Source organism: Lactuca saligna, chromosome 3 (assembly GCF_052625555.1).
Source record: "Lactuca saligna cultivar CGN05327 chromosome 3, ASM5262555v1, whole genome shotgun sequence".
Lineage (NCBI taxonomy): Eukaryota > Viridiplantae > Streptophyta > Magnoliopsida > Asterales > Asteraceae > Lactuca > Lactuca saligna.
The window spans coordinates 10144397-10171364 of record NC_136419.1 but is presented as its reverse complement, the minus strand read 5'-3'; the positions used below and the strand labels follow the sequence as shown (position 1 = coordinate 10171364).

Below are 26968 nucleotides of genomic sequence, written 5' to 3'. Positions count from 1 at the left end.
AGCACAAACAGAACTTACATTCATTTACACTAATGATTTACATCTCCTTTAGTCTCTCAGTGTAATATGTCTTCGTATCGATACATATGATACAAATAAACCGGCTGGGTCATGTTGGGAAACCTGGTGAATACATAGTGTTTTCAACCCACAATAATATAGTTATTATGTTTAATCATCAAACAATTAACCCAATTTCCCATCTCCATTATCTTCTTTATTCTTAAGGATCTATCCTAAGAATCATCTATTATTTCTTCATTCATTCCTAAGGATTGTCCTAAGTAACAGGCACGAAATCCATCGTTGTTAGGGTTTATCTAACTGGTACTAAGTCAATAGCTGCTGATGTTATCTATTAGGCACTAAATCCATAGATGCCAACATTCATTTGTAAGACACTAATTCCATAGCTGTCAATGATCATCTATAAGGCATAAAATCCATAGCTGCCACGTCCATTCATAAGGCACTAATTCCATAGTTTCCAGGGTTTCTAGAGTACATTTGGTGAACACATCGTTCACGACACCCATAGGTTGCAAGCCTGCTAGTGTTCCATTGGACTGTCTAAAATAGTATGTGGTCGTCATCTTGTTAGGTGCATTTCATGCATTCATTTTTTATAGTTTTAGTTCATAAAAGTGCATTACATTTAGGTTTAGACTCATGCATTTTGTATAATTTCGGGATTTTTCATGATGCAATTCCATTCACACGCTTTTAGGATATTTCAGGGACTTATGAAGGTTGGATCTTGTTGGAGGAAGTTATCAAGAGTTGGAGACAAAGTTAATCACACACGAGCACATCTCCCGAAGCTACTCGTGCAAAACAGAAAATGAGAAGATTGTCAACACTGGAGCATAACAGCAGGTATGAGCCGATTCTTTGGGACATATGACCGGTCTTATGAGTAGTAATGCTCAATTGAACTTAAAATGTCAAATTCAAAAGTTCATAAAAAGAATGCAAAATCTCAATGTCCCGCCTTCCAGCGCTCTTAAAAGTTCTTTCTACTTATTCCCTTTTATATATACCCTGCTTGAGGACATAGCTTTCAACTATACTTACGGGTTTTTGCATGTTAACATTTAGTCCCCCGAAAAATGTCTTAGAAGTCCTCACGGTAATAGATCGTGAGATGTCCCACAATAGAAAAGTCAAGGACGAAAATATAAGGAAATTGGCCAAATAAACAAATTAATAAGAGTGTTATGTGTTAACTTAGTTATTTGTATATGTGTTATATTAAAAAAAAAAAAAAAAAAAAAAAAACTATTATTAAGTTAATCTGTGACCTTTGGGATTCGAACAAGTAAACTCTGAGGGGTGTTCTACACCTAATCACCTAAAGCTAAATTGTTTGAGATTGATTGGGTTGAAAGTTCGCTATACGGGTTCCATAGAAAGTCATGAACTTAATAATAGTAAATAAAGCTAATCTGTGGCCTTTGAGGTTCGGGCAAGTAAACCCGAGGGATCTCTTTAAATCTAGCACACTAAGGTCATTTGATTTGGATGTGTTGGTTGAAAGCCTGCTACACGGATTTCAAAGAAAGCCATGAGCTTTATTTATAAAAAAAAATGTGTAATTAGAAAGTTTGTACATAGTTGTGGAATCGTTTAATTAGATGTTGTGTTTAGGAAAAATAAATGGTTGTCAAAAGATTCCCTTGGACTTGGATTTGAATTTATGACATTGGACTGAATGTTAATTACTTCAACTGGTGTAAGTGGTTTGAAGTTTGTAACCAATCTAGATAAATATTAGGGAATTTTTAGAAAAGATTTTTCAGAAAAAGATTGTTGTTGACCAACAAATAGCTGGAATCGGACATTGTTATATTTTATGAAACAAAGATGGTTGAGCATGTTTTGTCACATATAATTTCACGAGAGTAAGACCATAATTTGTTCCAAGAATTGACTTGATAATATTGAAAAGGAATGAGTGTTGTGATCTTTAATTCTGTTGAGTTGTACTAGGGAGTAGCCAAAGTCTTGTTTCTATTATCATTTAATATTTTGAGACTAAAGCAAAGTTAACTCGAGGCATGACAGGTACATTCTCAACTATGGTACAAAACAGGGTAATTGGGTTGGATCTTTTCATGTTTGTTTTGATTTCATGCATTAAGTTATAAATAGTTTTAACTTTAATTTTCTTTTCTTCTATTCTATTTTTTTTTCTTTTCTAGTTTAAATCTTATTGTTCTTTCTTGAGGACAAGAAAGGTTTAAGCTTGGGGAGATTTGTTAGGTGCATTTCATGCATTCATTTTTTATAGTTTTAGTTCATAAAAGTGCATTACATTTAGGTGTAGACTCATGCATTTTGTATAATTTCGGGATTTTTCATGATGCAATTCCATTCACACGCTTTTAGGATATTTCAGGGACTTATGAAGGTTGGATCTTGTTGGAGGAAGTTATCAAGAGTTGGAGACAAAGTTGTAGAAGTTTTGGAGCTTTGAAGAGAGAGAATGAAGAAATGAAGAATTTGGCTTCACAGGAGTTTACACGGCCGTGTAAATTTACACCTTTGATTTACACGGGCTGTGTAAACGTATATGCAAGGACATTCTACTTCGAAGACCTGGAAGAATTAAGCATTCTACTTTTCTTGTTTACACGGCCGTGTAAACCCTCACCTTTGATTTACACGGGCCGTGTAAACGTCTCGACAGTTTTAAAGTGGTTTTTGTCTTCTTATAATAGAGACAATCAGTTTGGAGGGGAGTTAGGTCGGATTTTGGGAGGAGAAGAGACGATTTTCAGAGCTTTTGCAAGTAGATTAACACTTGGAAAACACTTTAATTTCTTTTTGTAAGTCAATTTGAAGTTTAAACTTGTTTGATTTGTAGTCCAACCTAGATATGTGTGGTTGATTTTATTATCATTTCCGAATCTGAATTCTTAAGTATGTGTTGTTAGGCTGTAACTTGAATTTGACTTATGTTTAACATCTAGTAATCTTTGATTTGATCTTAATCATGTGTTTGGTTAGTTCTCTTTTTCACTTGATCAATAAACTAGGGTTCTATTCAATCTAGTTAATCAAATCATGAAATTCGTATATGTTTTATGATTTGATGTTAGTAACACTCACTTACTTGGTTGTAATTAGATCAAAATTAGTGCAATCAAAGATTAAATGTTTGTATTCCCAAGCTTAAGAGGAATGTTAAACATTGTTGGTAATTAGTGCAAGAACTTAATGTCATTTAATGATTTAATGCAAGAGCTTATTTGGGTTGAATCAATTAAATGAAGTTTTATTTAAAGAGCTTATTTTGAATAAAATATTTTTGCCAATTTGGATATTAGAGTTTATTAATATCCAACTTACCAACCTAGATCAAACATGAGTTATAATCATATTACATCTTTCAACATAATACATATATAAGAGTCAGAATCGGAAATGTACTTCTTTTACTGCGTTTGTTTTCAATCTTTCTTATTTATGAAGTTTAATTCAAGTTTAAATACAAACCCCCATTTCAATATTACTTGTATTATGTGTGAAAATATGGCAAGATAAAAAGTCTCGTATCTCTGTGGACCGACCCTGCTTACTCTATACTATCTTTAGTATTAGAAAAAGCAGTGATTTGAGTTATATTAATATTATTTTATCCCATCATTTGTTGGTTTGACACCCTAACACATCTATACTCTGATAGATGACTGGATCATCGTTAAGGTCAAGGCTTACCATTATCTTTCACCTTTCATCATCTATATCATCTTTCATCCCTTATCCTTCTTCTCATCTTTCATCTATCCATCTTTACCCAATATATTTATAGGTATAAAAAATACATATACAGTTTAAATCAAACAAAACATGTATAAATCGTTCATCGAGCATAGATATCAAGAACACAGATAATTGACACATATAACACGTAATTTATATTAAATAATTCATATCTATGTGTAAGATGAAAGTAACTATGCACTCACTTGTTAAAGTGATGACTTGAAATTCGGGCAGCGCTTCGCTTATAACAATCGTCTTTTCCTTCGACGAAACCTAGTATCATTATTACTAGATTTTAGTCTAATATTTATTATAACTAATTATTACTCTAGATTTATCATTAAATCAAGGTCTACGAGCAATATTGTTTTTCTTGTATTATATAAGTGTTAAACAATACTTTTCAACTACTATGTACAGACAGGGGACAGACATGAAACACTGGAGGGTAGTATTTTGGCATTTAAGTTGTTCTGAAATCCAACAACTCTATGTGCCCTTCAAACCAGAGTCTCCGTATTGCAAGCAGTTAAAAGGTATTATAATAACACTTTGTATAATTTATAATACTTAACACATATAGTGTTTATAGGTTCATAATAACGATAATGAACTTAAACATAAGTTATACTTAAATTAGGGTAAACATAACTCACTTATAAGGGAGTTTAGCGAGGAACCGGGCTCTGCATGGGCAGAACTTCGTCGCTGAATCTTTCTAATAAGATTATTGTAACGCTTCAGTACTCACCTTGGTATACTAAAACTACAGAAAGAGAAGTCAAATCACGAGGGACCGAAATGCTCGAGGTATAAAAAGAAAAAGACTCTTGAATCAAGAGAATGATGCAAGAAATATGAGAACATAGAGTCTCTTATTTATAGTAATTGAATTTTCAAAAACCACCCTCTATAGTTACTTAATGACCTTATAGTTATGTAAACGACTAAACACCCCTTTATACTACTATTTTAAATAGATTTAATGATATTTGTATTAAACTAATGTTGAAAGACACTAGTCTTATAATGACCGCATCACTGATATCTTTCTAATGATATATATATATATATATATATATATATATATATATATATATATATATATATATATATATATATATATATATATATATATATATATATATGATTTATACTTTATTTTAATACGTAAATATGCTTTTATAAATTATAACTCGTTCATACGCACTTGGTTTTTGACATTCTTTATACACACGCTTAGCTCTCGACGAGATCTACAACTTTCGTTCAGACTCCATCGGCTAATTTTGAATTTATTTTACTGTTCATATTTTATAAAATTAAATGATTTTGTTAAAATCACAACTCTCTTGTATGGAATCTGTTTTGACATTCTTTTTATCAAAATTCTTATTTTAAAGAGTACTACGATTTTCTTTTTGGTGTCTTTAGCTAAAAGTTAACCATTCTTCTCATAGCTGTTTAGGTCATACATTCGTTGTGCGCGGCTGACTTTTATATTTTATAAAAAACCATATCGTCGATACTTTTCTAATGATACTATTTTAAATAGATTTAATGATATTTAAACTACTATTTTAAATAGTACTTTCAACATTAGTTTCTACTAAACTAATGTTGAAAGTACCCAACACTAGTCTTATAACGACCGCATCGTCGATACCTTTCTAATGATATATATATATATATATATATATATATATATATATATATATATATATATATATATATATATATGATTTATACTTTATTTTAATACATAAATATGCTTTTACAAATTATAACTTGTTCATACGCACTCTGTTTTTGACATTCTTTATACCCACGCTTAGTTATCGATGAGATCTACAACTTTCGTTTAGACTCCATCGGCTACTTTTGAATTTATTTTACTGTCCATATTTTATAAAATTAAATGATTTTGCTAAAATCATAACTCTCTTGTTTGAAATCCGTTTTGACATTCTTTTTATCAAAATTCATATTTTAAAGAGTACTACGATTTTTTTTGGTGTCTTTAGCTAAAATTTAACCATACTTTTCATAACTTTTTAGGTCATACATTCGTTGTACACGATTGACTTTTATATCTTATAAAAAATCATATCTACTTCATACGGAGTCGGATTTCTACGAAATTTATGTTTTCGGGTCAGGAAGACGTGTACTTTCTATATATATATATATATATATATATATATATATATATATATATATATATATATATATATATATATATATATATATATATATAATCATGAAAAATATAATATTCATATAATCTTTCTTTATTACGTCAAATAGGTTACAATTGTTGACCCTAACTATTACTTTGGTTAAGATTATTTATCCTAGATAATCTTCTATAAAAAAATATTTTTAACGCTTGTGATATCTTAACTTACTAGCCCGAATATGCAGATGTTACAGAAACTCTCCCCACATTGTGGTACCCTCCTTGCCACGTCATGGCGCCCAATGGATCGGTGTCTTTCATTAGCCATGCACTACACTCTAGCACATCGTGGTGAGATATTATGCCTAAATCAAGTTTTGTGATAATAATTAGGGTTGTAAACGAACCGAAAGAACACAAACGGGGGCTTGTTCATGTTTGCTCATTTAAGTTAGCCGAACAAATTAACGAACACGAACAGATAAATGAACGAGTTTTCTTGTTCATGTTCGTTCGTTTAACAAATTACACTGTTCATATTCGTGAATAAGTTAAACGAACGAACGTAAACGAACGAAGATAAAAAAAAAAACATAATTAAACATATATGAACATAAATGAACATATAATATAGTAATGTTATCATACACGATTAAGCATATATGAATATAAAATGAACTTATATGAATAAACATAAACAAATTTAAATGGACAACATAAACGAATGTTCACGAACATAACTGAACTAACGAAGTCATTGTTCATGTACGTTCGTTTAACTAAAAAACGAGAATTTATGTTCGTGTTCATTCATTTATTAAATAAACGAACTTCCCGCTAAACGGTTCATAAACTGTTTGCGGAACGTTCAGTTTATTTACAACCCTAATAATAATGTTGGAACTTGAAACACTATTTTATTAGTCATTATAGCAAACATGAAGACATATAACATACAAATATTTTTTAGAATATATGAAATTTATGATGGAAATTTAAAGGGAATTAAAAGGTTAATTGTAAAGACATGAGCTTTTTATTAAGGAAGTATGAGCAAAGAAACGGAAGTAGTGTGAGTTAATTTTAATATGAGTAATTTCTTAAAAAGAGGCTTAAAATACCCCGTATGTAATTTGGTACATAAGTACAGTTGCAAAAATGGCACTTATCGCATCTAACGTCAAATTATTTACATTCCTTGATATCTCATTTTGGAAATCGATCGACATTACAATTGAAAAATAAGGACATTTAAAATGCAATCATTCAAACCGGATTAAAAATCACACAGAATAAAAAATAATCGACTGTACTATAATGTTATGATTTTATATGTATCTATGTTATAAACAGATCAATGATGTTTCGAAAAGGGGTTTAAGATGAAACAAATTATATCGGTTTTCAAATACGGTGGGGAATTTCGATTTTAGCCGGAGTTGAAAGGTGGTTGCTGCTGGAAATGAACGGTGGTGTTGCCGGTGATGAACGGTGTTCGTGAGAACCAACCATGAAAGATATTAAAACCATAGTGATCATTCTTGTAATTTAAAATAACTAGTTAATGGGGGATTCGTTAAATATTAGCGAAAATGACTTAATAGACAGGTAAGTTGTAAGTTTAATGACTTATTGCGTAAAAAAATACTTTAGTGGCCAAATCGGATAATGATGATAGTGGATTGTGTTACAGTGACATTTACCCTATAAAAAACTTTTAAAGATAACCAAGTGAACACAAAGTCAAAAATTAAGTGTCAACAAAAATGTTTCATGACCATTTTTAACACAAATTTTCATATTCGATAACATTTTAAAACTTAAAATGAGTTAAGTGACCAAATGAATACACAACCAAAAGTTAAATGACCAAAAATAACCTAATCACATAAAAAAATGTGTTTTTAATTGTTGATTTTAACTCTAATTATAAAATGACTCAGTCGACCCTTCAACTTAAGGGAAACTGACTTATTAATGTAATTAATTTTTCTGTTTGTTTACATCTGGATAACTATTTTTTTATAAACATCTAGGTAACAAACTTTTTGGAAATGTTCGTATATGACCATTATGACCGGCTTTAGCAAGTTACATCTAGTCATAATGGTCATGTAAACACTTCCAAAATTTTCGTTACCTGAATGTGTATAAAAAAAATAGTTACCTAAATGATAAATATTTTTAAAACCACATCATTTTGGTAAATATCTTTTTAAAATACACTACTTTGGTAACTCAAAAAAAAAAAAAAAAAAAAAAAAAAAAAAAAAAAAAAAAGATTGGACATGGAAAAAAGCATCATCGTTTTATAGAATTTTATTGTTTAAGATATTAAATATAAAAATTTAAATTTACTAGAGACTAAAATGATCATAAATGGAGACCAATAATATCTAAGAATACACATTGTTTGATGAGTTAAAGCTTACAATGTTGTTAATAAAGTTTTAGGTTTTGATTTGCATTTCAAGTTACAGTTTTCACTTAATGTGGTTCTTAATTTATTTTTTTTTGGTATCAGTTGTCTTTTTCTACAAGGATTGTGATGCATTGGATTGTAGTGATGGAAAATTCGATGAAGAGACAATAGGTTGTGGAGTTGGTTCGCTGGAGTTGAAGGACAAAAAAAAAAATGGACACTAAAGGCGTCGCTGCCCTAAAGACGAAAAAGAAATAAAAGTTGAGGAGAATGAAAGATGGGGTGGTAACTTGTGGGACCCATATTAAAAATTTCAAATGTAGTTTTAGGATTAGGGTGATGAGATACAAATATATGAAGTTTATTAATTTTTTTAGATATATAAAAAAATAAATATATAAATAAGAAAATTAATTAAAAATATATTAATAAGGGCATAATAGTTTTTTTTTAAAACGACAGAGATCAAGTACGTAACAAAAATAAACAATAATAACCATCCGAATTAAAAAAATAAGTTAGGGACCAAACGCACAAATTACCCAAAACCACAAGGATCGATCATGTAATTTACTCTTAATTTTTCGGTTTGTTCACATCTGGATAACTACTTTTTTTTATACACATCTAGATAACGAACTTTTTGGAAGTATTCGTATATGATCAAGATGACCGGATGTAACATGTTACAACCGGTTACAATGATCATATGTAAACACTTCTAAAAAGTTCGCTACCTAAATGTGTAAAAAAAAAAAGTAGTTACTTGGATGTAAACAAATTGAAATTTTAAATACCTTAATAAGTTAATTTCCTTCAACTCAATTTATGTATAATATTTATTAAATGAAGATAAATTTAAAATGTATGAGTTTTCTTACTTAAATATTGTGGATAAAGACTTATGTAATATAACTCAAACTCTATGCTCCAGAGTCTAATGACTCTAAGGACAGAAAAGAAAAAAAATGGGAAGACTGAGAAAAGATTATTACTTTTAAGTTTATTTATTGGAAAAAATAAGAAGAAAAAGGGAAAAAAAAAAATGATTCATGCTAATGTTTCCAATTAGGGATGTTAACGAGGGGCAAACGGGACGGGGAGTGCATCCCCCGCCCTTGCTTCTGAAATTTTCTCGTTCCCTTGTCACCGCCCCTGCCCCCGAAATGTTCAGTCTCGCTACCCCCGCCCCGCCCCCGAATCCCCTTTATTACTCCTACCCCCGCCCCGTTTCCCCGCCCCCGATTGATTTTGGGTTGCCTTTTTTGTTTTTTTTTATTAAAAGAAGTTGTTATTTAGGCTAAAAGAAACTATTTTTTAATAAACAAATACTTATTTATAGCAAAATTTTATATGTTAAAAATAAAAAAAGTTATGACATCTTAAAAACATTATACTAACAACTTAAAAACATGTTTTTGATGAATTTTAAAAGGTCAAAATCATGTTATTGTTTATTATATTAATATAATTAATATATGTAAATATATGTGTAATTTATTAACGGGATCCCCATGAGGGTTTCGGGACGAGATTGGCTACCTCTGCCCCCGCTACCGAAATTAAAACAGGGGTTAACCTTGTCACCGCCCCCGTCCCCGTCCCGACCCCCGATATTTTTTAAAAATCTCTCCCAAACAGGACGGGCCCCCATGGGAACGGGATCCACGGGACTTTTTGACATCCCTATTTCCAACCATGAACGAACTCAATTTTTATAGGCTAGATACTGGATTCTTTATATTTGATTTTGGTTTTTGGCAAAAAACCAAACCATACTCAACCCAAGAGTGGGATTCATAAATAAATCGAAGAAAATGAAATAAACAAATGAGAAACATCCATCACAAATACTCCATTGGAATGATATGATTTTTTTTTTGTCTACACCTCTAAACCCTACGAATCGGTGGAAACAACATATTCTTATAAGGTTACAAGAGGTTAAAAAACATCAAAAGGGATACCAATGGAGTTCTAAACACTATTCACAAGCCATTACATCAATCATCTACCACTAACTTCAACAACAAATCATTCCACTGATCAATCGGCCCAGGCAAACACCAATGCAAACAATCATACTGAACTTTAGCTTTCTTATCTTTTGCAAAAGGGTAAAAATATCTATATGCACCTGGATGCCCATCTGGTCTCACCAACGAAAGAGGCATCACATCAAGAAGCTTCAATTTCTTCCCTTTTTCAGAAGCTCGAGCTTTTGCTTTTGCAAATTCAGGCAATTCAACCTCTCGTAGGATTCTATTAAATATTCCCAACTCAAACTCACCTTCTTTAGCAGGCACCCTTCTATCACAAGTCCCGCCACTTGACCATGGCCCGTTTTCAAAGTGATCGGGGGTTGATGTTCTGAAAATAATCGTACTCTGTTTGTTTGAATTCATAATGAAATCAAAAAGATTCTTTACGACTTTCTGGTAAGCAATGTTGAAACCAAGATCAGTGTAGTTCTTTCCCTCACAGCCATGGCAACCGAGAATGGTATTGTTTTCGTAGTAGATCGCTGTTCTTACAAACCATTTACCAGAGGAGAACAAGACGTAATCCCATGTGTCAAATTGTTGGGTCCAGATTTTGTCAAGAACGTCAACGTGGAGTTGTATTTCAGAGGACTGGTTTTTATCTTCAAATGTCTCGGCTTTTACAAGAAAAGGAGACCAAATAACGGATACTGTAAGGTTGTACGATGGAAAATGCCATTTTTGGATCTTGTAATCCTTGTCATGGAAAAAGTCAACAGCATCTTCTACCTAATTAAAGGAAACAAGATACAAATTAAAAACACCGACATCATAACTGACTAACTGTTCATATGAAAATATATAATAAACTAGTTCTTGATTTCAAAACTAAATATCAAGAAAGAAACTCAAACAAGCTTTACCTGAGACAGAAGACAAATGAAGGATTGAAAATGATTCCGAGTTATGGAGTCGCCAATAAAACCCCACGTTTTACCTCTCATCATTTCAAGAAATTTCTTGGCATCAAAAGGAGGCAATTCACAAGCTTTGGGACTCCACCTCCAGTGAAGATACCCGGTGTCCGGCCTACCATTTCCGATACAATTTTGATCACTTTCAATCCATCTGCAGGTGTTATTGGTGTATGGTGCTCCTCCCGAATTCGGTTTCCATTCACCATGGAAAATATCGCACTTTTCTTTCTCATCATCTTCTTCGCAACAATTTCCAGGAAACACATTCAGTTCCAGAAAGTTTGTATTTTTTTTTTTTTTCAAGAAACACGTTTAATGTATGAATATGGTTGAACATGAACAGATATGCGTATCCAGATTTATTCTGGCTATGATATTATTTTGTAAATACTAAAAATGCAAGCCTTGTTTTTATTACATTAATATCCACAAATCTTATCCCGTGGCCACAAGCAATTGTAGATAGAAGCTGCAGAAAACTAGAATCTAATATGTACAAAATGAACAACAATATTCAAGTACGAAATCGATACCATTACGACGAATTTGGTTTAATTCCTCGGGAGATTCAGCAAAATCTGAAGGAATCGGCTTCTCATTCTTCGTCACAAATGGTGTTCTAAGATTATTATCAGAAACAATAGGAATCACACTGGGCGATTGTGAGAAATGAAATCTGAATCCAAAACCCACTAACAACATCGAAATCCCTAACTTGAAAACCAAGTGATTATAAACCGACCTCCACCAATTTTGCTTCATTACACTTCACTCATAGTTTCTTTACAGTCTATTTCCCCACAAAGGAAGCTCATATATGTAAGAAGCGTTACTGGGTGACCCATATTGTTTTCCATGCGTTGACAAAAAAACTACGTAATGTATATACTTTATAGACAGTCTATTGAAATAATTCTTTTATTTTCAACTTTTATTAAAACTAAGAGTAATTTGCAATTTTGATCAATGTGGTTTGCACCATGTGAAATTTAAGTCAAAGTCTTCAATTTTTTATATGCCCTGTACATCTAATTTCTAAAAGGTGAGTGCATGGTCTCTAAAATTGTTACCATACCCCACCCCCCCCCCCCTTTTTTTTTTTTTTTTTATAATGTAGAACGGTTTGATATTGCATTATCATAATGAGGATTTAACCTCATATAAATAGAAATGTATATAAATAGAAATGTAAAATGCGCTTTTGGTCTTGCATGATCATATAATGAGGGTATCAATCCAATCCTAATTACTAACAACTCCTTTCAGTTTGACGAGGTGAAGAATATTAAACTAGAAAAATAAACATAAGAACAAGACATAAAAAATAGATGAAAATAATAGCAACGGTGGTGGCAGAGCTCTAATGATGGTGGCTTCAACAAAGAAGAGAGAAGAAGCGGCAACTAGATGTCGTTTTGTTGTGAGAGAGAGAGAGAGAGAGAGAGACTATCATGGTGTTGGGCGATAGAGCAGTGCGGGAAAAAAAAAGTAAGAAAGAAAGAGGCATTGAGTTGCACCAGACGAGGCTGACTTGGACAAGAGATCGACGATTACAATGTTGATTTAGAGAGAGAAGATCTCAAATCAGAGCTTGCTCGGTGGAAAAGGTGTTATCGGAGGGAGGCAACAACAACATTGGAAGATGCTGACTCGGAAAAGAGATCCGGATAAAAAAAAAAGGCCAGTCGAGGAAGAGACAGAAGGCTGCTTAGAGGTAGGGGTCATCCGAGGATGAGGCAAGAGGAGGCAGAAGAAGATGAAGCTGTAGAAGAAGCCGAGGAAAGAGCTCTAGTTTGGTGACAAGTACGAGTTGTGGTCAATAGTAGGATTTTAACCTAGAGCTCTGATATAAGTTTGTAATATAGAATGCTTTCATATTATCTAATCATATTGAATATTCAACCTCATATAAATAGGAATACAAAATAGGCTCATGGCTTAATCAAAACCCTATAGGTATTGGCCTAACCCTAATCACTAACATTTTTTTACATAACATTTTTTGTTATACCTAATATTTTAATTTATTTTGGACCCACATTCTCTCTCTCCTCCCCACCCGTTAGACCATAAAGTACTATGGATAAGTAAGACTTATAAATATGATTTGGGGGCGTGTCTTCGTGTGAACACCGCCCTTATGTCTTGTAGTGTTGGCGTTGAGTGGAGTCTGCTATGGGTCATCATAAAGGAGAGAAGGAAAGACCAAACGGTCTCATAACCGTTGAAGGCTTTGAAAAAAAAATCAATTTTTACCTATAAATAGTTATATACTAACCAACTATATACACATTTCCACACTACAACCATCAATCCTTTCTTTCTATATTATCAATTATTTATCATTCAAATAAAATCAAATCATGGCGAAAAAACAAACACACCAAATTTCGATTCACCTATTGACAAAATTGTAAAAGTCACTAAACGGTACTAAGTCGGTCGACTACCACCTAGAGATTAATCGGTATAGTCGGATATTAATCAGCAACTAGTCAGAGACTCTAAGTTGTAAATTCATTAGATTTGAAAAAATTAAATATGACTAATATCATAAAAAAGTTGGTAAATGTCACTAATTTCATAACAAAATAGGTTAATATGATTAATACACAACTAATCATTCTTTAAATAGTTTTTATTGATATAGAACTTCTTAAAATTGTTAACATTCATCGAACCACTTGGATTGTGGTGACTTGGTGAGATATGTGGAAGATATGGTGGATAACATATTGACCCATATTCAAATTCTGACACTACTCGGCCCTTGTGGCCAGGGAGGTTCGCTTGCAGTGACTTCAAAGCATGAGGCACAACCTCATATTTGCAGCGGGGGATTAGTCGTTGCGTGAAAGTGGGCCCGAAAACCCTCGTTAGGGAAGTTCTCTTTCAAAAAAAAAAATCATCGGCTTCTACATATTCATTCCTTTTCTAAACATTGATTAATCGTTAGGAGCCTTCTAGTCCATCAGGAATCGACTAGGGACTACTCTGAGACTTATCGAGATTTTTACAACATAATCTATCAGTTTGCACGTGTTAAACACAACACTTCAACCATACCCATATTTCGATTCATCCACTCGTGGGTTCGTGAATGTGTTACAAAGGCCCACCAATTAAACACCAACCCCCTTTTCCAACATCTATTTCAACAATATTACTTCACGAGCATGTTATAGGTATGTAAGTCTAACAATTAACGATAAAATTATACGATGAACCCCGGCAACATGTGACCCCTTAGCATTAGCTAGGGTAGTTGACTCAATCAACGACTAACCTTAGTAGCATGTACCAAATTAATGACTTATATAAGTATGATAATTTCTATCCAATCTTTTCAACTACACTTGTGTATAAACTCCATTTATCTTGTACTACTACAAGGGCCTTTACTGTCTAACCCTTTAAGGGTGTTGTCCCTAGATTTAAGGAGAGTGACCTTAACAACTGACCTTCATTAACTGATCCATGTCAAACTAACATTATATAAATGTACACTTTACAGTGCATGACTCTTATATAATCATAGTCTAGAATCTCATTTGACACTTTTACAATTCCAAGTTTCCAACTACCCGAAATGCATATGATACTAAAATTACCAACAATATTTTTTTCGTATTATTTTACGATTATTATTAAGATGTACAATGAGATGCCACATTAGCAATATACTAACACCTTCATCGATTAAATTGGTAGATAGATTTTAACCAAGTTACATGGAAAAAACAAAATTAGAAAGGGAATCTATGACTTACGTTTGAACCCAAACCCAAACAAACACAAAGGTTGTTTGATAGTTGCTGACAGCTAGAAACTTGATTCTTTCTATTCGATTTTTGTTTTAGGCAAAAACCAAACATACTCAACCCAAGAACGGGATTCATAAGACAGAGAAAATGAAACAGACGAATGAGAAACATCACAAATACTCCATTAAGCCCATATTATACAAGCATAAGTCTGTTCAATCTACAACAATTTAAGATTTCCCTATTAAAAAACAACAAGGAATAATAATACACCTCTAAACCCTAAGAATTGGTGGAAACAACATATACTTATAAAGTTATAAGAGGTTCAAAAACCTCAAAGTGGATACCAATAGAGTTCTCAACACTATTCACAAGGCATTACATCAATCATCTACCACTAACTTCATCAACAAATCATTCCACTGATCAATTGGCCCAGGCAAACACCAATGCAAACAATCATACTGAACTTTAGCTTTCTTATCTTTTGCAAAAGGGTAAAAATGTCTATATGGACCTGGATGCCCATCTGGTCTCACCAATGAAAGAGGCATCACATCAAGAAGCTTCAATTTCTTCCCTTTTTCAGAAGCTTGAGCTTCTGCTTTTTCAAATTCAGGCAGTTCAATCTCTCGTAGGTTTATGTTCAAATCGTTCAACTCAAACTCACCTTCTTTAGCTGGAACCCTTCTATCACAGGTCCCACCCGTTGACCATGACCCATTTTCAAAGTGATCTGGGGTTGATGTTCTGAAAATAATCGTACTTTGTTTGTTTGAATTCATAATGAAATCATATAAATTCTTTACGATTTTTCGATAAGCAAAATTGAAACCAAGATCAGTGAAGTTCTTTCCTTCACAACCATGGCAACCTAAAATTGTGTTTTCTTCAAAGTAGATTGCTGTTTTGATAAACCATTTACCAGAGGAGAACAACACGTAATCCCATGTGTGAAATTGTTCAGTCCAAGTTTTGTCAAGAATGTCAATATGGAGTTCTATTTCTGAAGATGAAACACCATCGATGTCTTCAAAAATGTCTGCTTTTGCTAAAAAAGGAGACCAAATAACCGAGACTGTAAGGTTGTAGGATGGAAATTGCCATTTTCTGTTCTTGTAATCTTTATCATGGAAAAGCTCAACAGCATCTTCTACCTAGAGGAGACAAGATACAGATAAATATTTCTGGATTTGGAAGCTAAACATCAAGAAACGCACCACAGAAAGTCGTACCTCAGATAGAAGACAGATGAAGGATTGAAGATGATTCCGAGTTATTGAGTCGCCAACAAAAGCCCACGATTTATCCCTCATCGTTTCCAGAAATTTCTTCGCATCAAAACGAGGTAATTCGCAAGATTTAGGGCTCCACCTCCAATTAATGTACCCTGTATCCGGCCTACCATTTCCCATACAGTTTTGATGACTTTCGATCCATCTGCAGGTGTTATTGGTGTATGGTGCTCCGCCGGAATATGGTACCCATTCACCATCCAAAATATCACACTTTTCTGATCCATCTTCTTCACAACAATTTCCAAGAAACGAATTCAGTTCCAAAAAAGTAATTTTGCAAAGTTAATGTACGAATATGGTTGAACAGATGCATCGAGATTTATTCTGGGCGTGGCATTATTGGGTGAATAGTAGAACCCACAAGTTTTAGTCCGTTTCTATTTCAGGAACACAAGTAAATGCAGATCAAAACTGCAAAAAGTTCAAATCTAGACCGACAGTACAAGAACAAAAAAAGGTTAGTTAAAATACAATCATGGATACCTTTGGGACGAATATGATTCAATTCTATTTTGGGAGATTCAGAAACATCTAAAGGAATCGGCTTCACATTCTTCTCCGCAACAGGGGTATCAGTATTATTATCAGAAACATCAGGGATCACACTGGGTGATTGTGAGAAAAGAAGTCTGAATCCAAAACCCACGAACAAAATCGAAATCCCTAACTTGAAAACCAAGTGATTCTGCTTGTAAGCTGACCTCCACCAATTTTGCTTCATTTTCCCCCTTCACTCACAATCCCTTTACGGTTTACAGTCTAAATCGATAGGGATTTTGTTCCTCACAGAGCCCAAATGAAAATTGAAAGGTCATAAATTTAAGAAATAAAGGAGATTCTGACAGAGAAAACCGACAAATGACGATAATGTTTTTTTTTTTCTTAATCAACAGATCAGAGATGGGAAGAGAGAGAAAGATCGGACATTTTAGAGTAATTTATTGCGAAAAAAAAAGGCATATAACTATTAAACTACGTATCCACAGTTACTCGCTGACTCAGATATACATATTAGGGCATAATTAGGGATCCTTTGGCTCTCTTAGAGAAATTGTTGTAGCCACTCTTATTCCTAATTAGGCGAAAATCTAGGGTTAGTTTAATGAGTACGTAGATTTCGTGTACTTACAGGGAATAGTCGTTCAACCCCTTCAATTTTCTTGAAATCAAAGCAATCCCTTTTTTTGTTATTTGATCTTACTCGTGGTAATTTAATGAACATTTCGAATGACATGATTTAAATGCATAACCTTTTAATTACTCATGAAGAACTTTGTAGTGACAAGCTCAATTTGATATTAAAATGTTCCTTTAAAGAATTTGGTTACAACGTTCATCAAAATTAACCTAATACACATTGTGCTAATATTTTGCTTCAAGGGTTTAAAGAATTTGGTTACAACGTTCATCAAAATTAACTAATACTAAGGTTCTAAATAACGTAAGGCGTGACTTTACGGCAATACCAAGCCTCAAGCTTTTCCGAGCCTTGGCGAATCACGACGTTTGTAAGGCGTGAGTTAAGGCGATAATTTTCTATATAATTAATATTTTTATATGTATTTTCAACTATTATTCATTTTTATACAAATATATTAGTTAAAGCGGCGTTTTAACAAAGTTTGGTGGTAGGTACAAGCCTTGGAGTCGTGGCGCGCAATGACGAGCTTTTTAGAACGTTGCCTAATACACATAGTGTTAATATTTTGCTTCAAGGGTTTAAAGAATTTGATTACAACGCTCATCAAAATTAAAATGTCTATATTTTGCTTCAAGGGTTTGAATGACGGTGAAGATATCGAGCCATATGTATTCGAGGTTTAACTTGCTTTGCCAAAATATTTATTTAGATGCAACATGTTTACAGTTAGGAATTTCAAAATTTCTTGAATATTCAGATACATTCAATAGCACTTCGACAATACTTGGCAACATGGTTGAAAATTAATCATTATATTTAGGGCGTGTTCGGTATGGAACGTTTAAGAGCTCCTAGCTTCTAGCGTTTAACAAAACTCTTCGTTTTAAATATAAAGTCTCGTATGACACTACAAACTTCTAGCGTTTAGTTTAAAAAAAACGCTCCAAATCCAAAAGTTACCCCATAACATTTAACAAAATGTTATCAGTTACCAGTTACCCGTTATCAGCTACCAGCTAATTTGTCAAACACACCCTTAGAATTGCACAAAAATTCATCATGTTGGCCCGAAAGTCCAACCTGGTCAAAGCCTAGTCAATAAAAGTCCGTTGAAGGCCAGTCTAACACAACCAACATACACCCCTTAAAATTTTGAATATTAAGGCATGCGGACCTTGTCAACGCTTCCTCGAGACTAAAACCCCACTTGGTTCGTATATTATTTTTACTTTTTCCATAAGTTTATGTATCATCATAGTTAATTTATTTATATAGCACCCTACCTGTTTTTTTATAAGGAAATTAAATTGTTTCCTACTTTATCTTCATACCAATTTAATGATTGTCATGTGTAAAACATTAAATCTCTTTCATCATCTCATCATTTTATTTTGATACTTGTGATGATCGTGTGAGTAGGAGGATAAGCAGGAACATTTAGTAGGAGGATATTTAATATCTCGAAAATGTTCAAATACATGTAACCGAAAGAAATTAGAGTTTGATGTTTATAATGCACAAATATATTAATGTATATTGTTATTTGTAGTGTCCTACTTTCATTTATTTTTATTGTTTTCAAGTATTTTATGTTAATTGCATCAGACTCATGTATTTCAATGCTAAAAATGAAGCTATAACTGAAAAGCTTCGAATCGGTCCAGATATAGCCCAAGCAAGCCCGCAAAAAGCTTCGTTGAGGCTAAGGCACACCTACGAAAAAGGAGCTTGTTCGAAGCTTGATGGGCCCGTTGATCAAGCTTAGTCTATTGATGCCTACTCGCAAGTTGGGACAAGCATGTCTAGGCCCACATGTCGTGGCCCCTTGTGTAGCTTGAATGCTACTTAGGTTTGTGGATTTAAGTGACCATTAATCTCAATAAACAAAAAGCCCGTGGAATAGTTTGATTTTTTTGTGAAAGTGAGCATGAAAATAAGGATATAAACTTTGATAATTGTTCAAAAATTAATGAAGCAAGTAAATGTGTCACTGCTCTATAAAACAAAATTGAGTCATGCCTCGTTAAAATTCAAATAACATGAATTGGCTTACAAATCCATTTTATATTTTTCTTGCAATGACCTTTACATATACAAAATTAGGTGCATAAAATTCAAGTCTGTTGTCATAACTGATTAATTTAGACAAATACGTTACGCAAAAAGTTACATTATGGGCTGTTTGAGATTGTTTATTTAAATTGCTTATTAGCTTTATTGAGACTTGGCACCGTTAATAAGCATTTTTTAGTGTTTGGATATAGCAAAAACAAAAATCTTTAATGACTTGAATAAAGAGTTTTTCATAAATGAAACCTTCTTACTTATCTAAAACAACATATAACTTATTTAAACCAAATTATCATACTAACCTTACCATAATCCTATGCATATACATGTATTTAAGATGTTAGTTTTGGTCACTTTATGTGAATATACATGATTTGTCAAACATTAAAAAACAATTTATTAACTTATTATGTTTTGATACCGGATAAATTAATTCAAATGATTTTTTAAACTTCGTTTTGACACCGATTAATTAAATAAACATAAATTGTTTTAAATAAGCAATCTCAAACACCACCAATGTTGGTGGAAACGGGAAAGGTTTGTCATGCGACTTGTACAGTTTGTGAAGAAGAGGGATTTATTAGTTTTATTTGAAAATTTAATGGGTTGTAATGCAAATATCGACAATTCTTTTTCTATAGAATTTAAAGGTTACACATTCTATTATTATTCATATATATCTAGATTTATCGTCAATTATGGCACTCACCCCTCAAAGCTAGGGACCACTCAAGTGCGTGAATTGACTCAACAACACCAGATGATATCGATTAATTTAATGTAATATAATAGTATGAAATATAACGACGACAAAATTAGATTTTTTTACCGACAAATATATTGGAAACCTCTATAAAGAAGCTAACGAGGAAGACGATAAAATTTGATAATAAATCAAATGTGACTAGATTAGTTAGATGTTCACCTGTTTTTCATGTTGAAAGGAAGTGAGGGTTAGTTTAGCCTACCCTCATCACCTCATAATACTCTCTTTTGAAACCCTAGCACCCCGTAGTTGATTTTGATCCCAATTGTGTTGATTCTAGCAAAGAAGAAGAGGAAGAGCATCATCATCTTAGCATTCAAGCATCACCATCATTCATTTTCACACCTTCTGACTTTTGTGAGTTTTCAAGTTTAATGTTTTATGAGTCTATAAGCATAGATCTAGGTTTTTATGCATTATCTTTCATGTATAGAATGATATAGTGTTGGGAATCCATTAAGTTGCCAACTTTATGGATCTTCAATGTCCTTCTGATGAAATAAGAGTGGGATCTGAAGTATGGTTGGGTTTTGAGGATCTTGCATGAGTTTCTAATATAATTTCTTCCTTTTGTGCCCTAGTTTGTGTTTGGAACATGCATTATACATGCATGTGTAACAATCCAAAAATATGAATAAAATTTTGTTTTTAAATTCATTCAGATCATACGATACTAATATCAAAATAGTCAAAAGAGTATCATAGTAACATGTTATCAGAATAAAAATTCCCAAAATCTCTAAATGTAGAAAACCATAGGGTGATGTGGTGCGATCTGGTCAGGCAATTCGTCTTCGAACTGGAAGTACCTGAAACATAAACTAAAAACTGTAAGTACAAAGCTTAGTGATTTCCCCCAAAATACCACATATTAAATATACATACAACCAAGCATATCTAGGTGCTTTTCTACCCCTTCTGTCTATTTCAACTGGATACCATCAAGCATATATGGGTGCTTGCAATCCCATTCAGTCTATTTCAACCGGATATTGTCAAGCATATATGGGTGCTTGCAAACCCCTTCGATCTATTTCACCCTTACTACTACCACATAACTGTTGGAATAGTGTCTAAGGCTGCAACTATAATAGGTAAGTATTTGATCCGGTTGTGCATGGTCCTTTTGGGTTGCCTTCACCATAGCAACTTGATGGATGATTTGTTAAAAGAGAGTAAATATTATAAGGAATAATATATGGTTATTTGATTAATATAAGTCATAAACTAATTGGAATTAATTTGGTGGCTTAAAGAGATTAATTAAATAAGAGGGTATAAACTGTCAATTGTTTGATAGTTACACTTTAGACTATAAATTCTTATCCTAGATAGGATGGACGATTTCTAGGGCTTGGATAAGCCAAAATCGTCCATAGGGTTATCAAGGAAAGGATATGGATCAACTTAAAGTCTAAGTTATCCAATTAGGGTTTAGGTTGTAACCCTTAAGGAGTCTACAAGTATAAATAGACCCTAGGGGTGAGGGAATTTGACACACCATCTAAAGTAGAGATACTCTGGCCGAATTCCTCCCCTCTCCTCTCTCCTAAATCATCTTGCTTGCTATTGGTGTTTGTAAGCCATTAGAGGAGTGACATTTGTGACTCTAGAAGCTCCAAGACAACAAGATCAACAAGGAATCCAAAGGTATGATTCTAGATCTATTTCAATGTTGTTATTTAACTTAATTAGCCATTAGAAGTCTTGGATTCAAAGCATGTTTAATTAGAAAGCCTAGATCCGAGCATTAGGGTTTTGCATGCGCACATAGGAAAGTTCTTATGGCTAAAACCCATCAGTGGTATCAGAGCCTAGCTTGGTTTTCTTTAAATTGTTGCTTGATTAACTGAAACAAACCTGCAAAATTCGATTTTTGGGTTTATGAGTCATGGACTCGGCGAGTTCCAAGGTGGACTCGGCGAGTAGGCCTGACTCGGCGAGTCCCCTTGTGTACTCGGCGAGTCCGAGCGTCAGGATTAGGCAAAACCGGGATTTTTTCATGTTTATCTTATGGAAACTTACCTTAATCATATTAGATCAACCCTAATCCGAATTTTTGATATATATGACTATTATCTTGATCTAATTAAAGATATTTATCATCTAATAAAATATTTAATTTCCTTATATGATAATTGATTAATTATTTTGATAATTATCTTAAAAGAAATCTTGGATAAATCAAACAAAGATAATTAGGATATTAATTTTTAATTGGAATTATTTGTTATTTGATCCTCCATGTTTTAAATGTTTAAAACCTACCCTAAAGTTTTGGAATTTATATTTGTGATTAAAAGTTTTAATTTAGACAACTTAAATTTCAAACCCTAGATTTTAAAAAGTTTTAAAATACAACCCTATACTAATATGATATTACTAGAATAATATATATATATATATATATATATATATATATATATATATATATATATATGTATGTATAACTAAATGCTAGTCTTACCGTTAATAGGCCTCATTCACGAAGCCGATCTACAAGGTGGGTATAAGGTTGCGGCCTATAAAATGGAGCTTAATGGGTGTACACTCACACCCACCGCTTGCTTGATTGGTGGAGGGTCGTTAGCCGAACGGGTAGGATAGGGCAACCTCATCCTCTCATTAAAAGTATAATAAGAAATACAAAGTAACTACACGTTTTAAAAAAATTCCCAATCTTAGTTACTTTAGGAAAAGTAAATTGATGCAATCCCATGAAATTACACTTTGCACCCTTGCTAAGATGTTAGTGGAGCGTGTGTGGTTTACCGGCACACTAATTGGTTCTAAGCAATGGTGGCAAAGGGTGATTCATTGTTTATCATAGTTCGATGGAGCGTGTGTGGTTTACCGGCACATCGAATAGGTGATTGTTACAATGAAGGCACCATGTGAATTTGCATGGTAATTCACACCCGCTTTGTGATCCTCGGCATCCCAGTCACAAACAAGAGGGGCATATCGAGATTTAAACATGCCATTGAATAGTTCAATGAATCTCATCCGAACCTAGGAATTCTCAAAAACACTTAGGACTAATAGTTTAAGTTTTGTAATGGAGAATTAGTGAATCGTCATTCACTTACCTTCAATTTATTTGCATGTTAGATTACGGCATCCCTTTTCTAGTATGTAAATGTTATTGTTGGATCCTAGCCCTAATTTTTCTTATTGGGTGATAATTAGGGATTCTTATTCTAATCTATCTTTGTCCTTTCTATAGATGTCGAACGCAAACAACGTTGCTGCTAGTTCTTTCACGTTGATGAGCCTTTGCCAAAAGGTCACCTTCGATGGAACGAACTTTAGCGAATGGATAAGATACATTCGCACCATTGCTCGCTATGAGGATAAGGAGTATGTCCTCGATGAGAAGCTCAAGAAAATCAACCCCGAAGTTGCTACTCCCGCCGAAATCACCGCCTTTGAAACTCATGAGCGAGATGCAACGAAGGTACATTGCATCATGATCGTCACCATGAACTCCGAATTCCAAAAGTTGTACGAGGACATGTATCCATACGAGATGCATCAAGACTTGTTGGAGAGATACCACCAAAACGCGAGACAAGAGCGTTACGAGATTTTCACTAACATGATCTCCGCTAAGATGGGTCATGGAGAATCTCTTACCGTGCACCTGCTAAAGATGCAAAGGTATGTCGACCGCCTTCTCAAGTTAAATGTTGACTTCGGTGAAGACTTGGCGATCGACATGGTGCTTCACTCTTTGCCTCCAATGTACAACCAATTTAGGATGACCTACCACATGAACAAAGAAGAGGTCACCCTAAGCAAACTCCAAGGTCTTTTGAGAGTCGCTAAGAGCAACTTCAAAGACAAGTCTGTTGCACCTACTCCCAATCCGTCTGCTGCTCCTGTCTTGGCAATTGGTCAAGGAAAGGGAAAGAAGAGGAAAGCTTCATCGAATAACTATCGCAAGGTGAAAGCCCGAGATGGTGCCTCTTCTAGTGGGACCAAAGTTGATCCCGCTAAGCCCTGCTCCAACCCAAAGGAGGCAGAGTGCCACCACTGCCACAAGATAGGACATTGGAAGAGAAGCTGCCCGGATTACCTGCAAGCGATCAAAGAAGGAAAGATCAAGCCATCTTTCGCAGGTATATACACAATCAAATCTAACGATTCTAATCATGCTATTTCTTGGGTTCTTGATACCGGTTGTGGTTATCACATTTGTTCTAATGTGCAGGGACTAAGAAGAAGTAGGGATGTAGAGCAAGGAAGGATCAATCTAATCATGGGGAACAGAAGATCGTCGCCTGTGACCAAGATTGGAGTGTATTCTTTAGTGCTTAGGAATAGTTTGGTTTTAGATTTGAACAATTGTTGCTATTCGCCAGAAATGGCTAGAAGCATCATTTCATTTCATGGTTTATATAGACAAGGATTTAGATTTTCTTTTAATAATGAGAATGGTTCTATTTTGGCTAATCTAAATGGTGTCTTTTACTTTGAAGCTATACCATGTAATGGAATATATGAAACTGTTATGATTGTTGATAACTTAGGAAATGATGTTTTGAATATTGATTCTTCCACTAGTATGGATAAAGCATCCTTGTGGCATTGTCTTCTTGGACATGTCAACAAGAAACGCATAGCGCAACTCCAAAAGGATGGAGTGTTGGAGTCATTCGACCTTAGGGAAGATGACACATGCGAGTCTTGTTTGCTTGGAAAGATGACTAAGTCACCCTTCACGAGTACTTGTGAAAGGGGTGAGGGGCTATTGGACCTAATACATACCGATGTATGTGGACCCTTTAGATCAACCACGATGGATGGGAACCGCTTCTATGTGACTTTTACCGATGACTATAGTAGATATGGGTATATCTACTTAATCAAGCAAAAGTCAGACACCTTTGAAAAGTTCAAAGAGTTCAAGAATGAAGTGGAGAATCAATTGGGCAGGAAAATCAAGATGCTTCGATCCGATCGAGGAGGAGAGTACCTAAGTCTTGAATTCCACGATTATCTCAAGGAGTGTGGAATAGTTTCGCAATTGACGCCTCCTAGGACACCGCAGTTGAATGGTGTGGCAGAAAGGCGTAATCGAACCTTATTGGATATGGTTCGATCTATGATGAGTCGTGCTTCACTACCTATCTTATTTTGGGGGTATGCCTTAGAGACTGCCGCCCATATCCTTAACCGAGTCCCTACTAAGAAGGTTTCCAAAACACCTCACGAGATGTGGACGGGGAAAGCTCCCTCGTTGGCACATATCAAGGTTTGGGGTTGCGAGGCTTTCGTAAGACGAGATACTCACGACAAGCTTGAACCTCGAAGTGAGCGATGTATTTTCATCGGCTACCCGCAAACTTCCTTTGGATATCTCTTCTATAGACCGAAAGACAATGTTGTCTTTGTTGCGAGGAGAGGAGTTTTCCGAGAGCGAGAACTCATAAGCCAAGGAGACAGTGGGAGGCAAATCGAACTTGAAGAGATTCAAGAGTCGATAGATGAAGGAACCTCTACCGCTGGCATTCAACCCGAGGAGGAAACTCCGGTTGAACCGATTGACGAATCCTTACCTCTTAGACGTTCCGATAGAGTTAGAGTTCATCCCCAGTTTTATGGTTTTCATATTACTACCGAAGGGGACACGTATATTAGTGATGGTACACTAGTAAATCTTGATGAACCTAATAGCTATAAGGAAGCCATGGCAGGCCCGGAGTCTGCGAAATGGAAAGAGGCAATGGATAGCGAGATCCAATCCATGTACGATAACCAAGTTTGGAATTTGTTTGATTATGTGCGCGAACGTAAGACCGTTAGGTGCAAATGGATCTTCAAAAAGAAGACCGACGTGGATGGGAACGTACACACATATAAAGCGTGATTGGTCGCGAAGGGCTTTACTCAAACTCCTGGAGTTGACTATGATGAGACCTTCTCACCAGTTGCGAAGATTAAATCTATTAGAGTGATGCTAGCAATTGCCGCATTTCATGATTATGAGATTTGGCAAATGGATGTCAAGACCGCTTTCCTTAACGGAAAGTTGGCTGAGGATGTTTACATGGCTCAGCCAGAGGGGTTTGTGGATCCGAAGCATCCGAATAGAGTGTGTAAGCTTGAGAAGTCCATTTATGGACTTAAGCAAGCGTCTCGCAGATGGAATCTTTGCTTCGATGAGAAAGTCAAAGAGTTTGGATTTGTACGAAGCGAAGACGAATCTTGTGTATATGTCAAAGCCAGTGGGAGTATAGTAAGCTTCCTCGTTCTATATGTCGATGACATATTACTCATAGGGAACGACATCCCGACTCTGCAGGAGGTTAAGTCCTGGCTCGGGAAGTGTTTCGCTATGAAGGACCTCGGAGAGGCTTCTTACATTTTGGGAATAAGGATAGTAAGAGAAAGAAGTAAGAGACTAATTGGACTTAGTCAGAATACTTACTTAGAGAAGGTACTAAAACGTTTTAGTATGGAAAACTCAAAGAAGGGAGAACTACCGATACAAGGAAATGCCAAGTTGAGTAAGACTCAAAGTCCGAGTACCGAAGCTGAGATAGCAAAAATGAGCCAAGTACCATACGCTTCTGCAGTTGGCTCAATCATG

General features: G+C 34.3%; 2 protein-coding genes across 4 annotated transcripts; both read right to left on the bottom strand.

The window, feature by feature from the left end:
• Positions 1–10200: 10200 nt before the first annotated feature.
• LOC145034425 (protein trichome birefringence-like 23) lies at positions 10201–12196 on the bottom strand. Of its 2 annotated transcripts, none has more exons than XM_078982831.1 (3): positions 11862–12196; positions 11275–11567; positions 10201–11140 (listed from the first exon to the last, which is right to left on the bottom strand). In XM_078982831.1, the coding sequence occupies exons 1-3, from the start codon at positions 12088–12090 to the stop codon at positions 10373–10375; spliced, it is 1290 nt and encodes a 429-aa protein (XP_078838957.1). In that variant the 5' UTR covers positions 12091–12196; the 3' UTR covers positions 10201–10372. The 2 variants fall into 2 exon arrangements, with proteins under 2 accessions (XP_078838957.1, XP_078838958.1); XM_078982832.1 differs by having other exon boundaries at positions 11275–11564.
• A 3057-nt stretch (positions 12197–15253) lies between these two features.
• LOC145034424 (protein trichome birefringence-like 23) lies at positions 15254–17320 on the bottom strand. Of its 2 annotated transcripts, none has more exons than XM_078982829.1 (3): positions 16877–17320; positions 16331–16620; positions 15254–16252 (listed from the first exon to the last, which is right to left on the bottom strand). In XM_078982829.1, the coding sequence occupies exons 1-3, from the start codon at positions 17112–17114 to the stop codon at positions 15479–15481; spliced, it is 1302 nt and encodes a 433-aa protein (XP_078838955.1). In that variant the 5' UTR covers positions 17115–17320; the 3' UTR covers positions 15254–15478. The 2 variants fall into 2 exon arrangements, with proteins under 2 accessions (XP_078838955.1, XP_078838956.1); XM_078982830.1 differs by having other exon boundaries at positions 16331–16617; positions 16877–17319.
• Positions 17321–26968: the final 9648 nt, after the last annotated feature.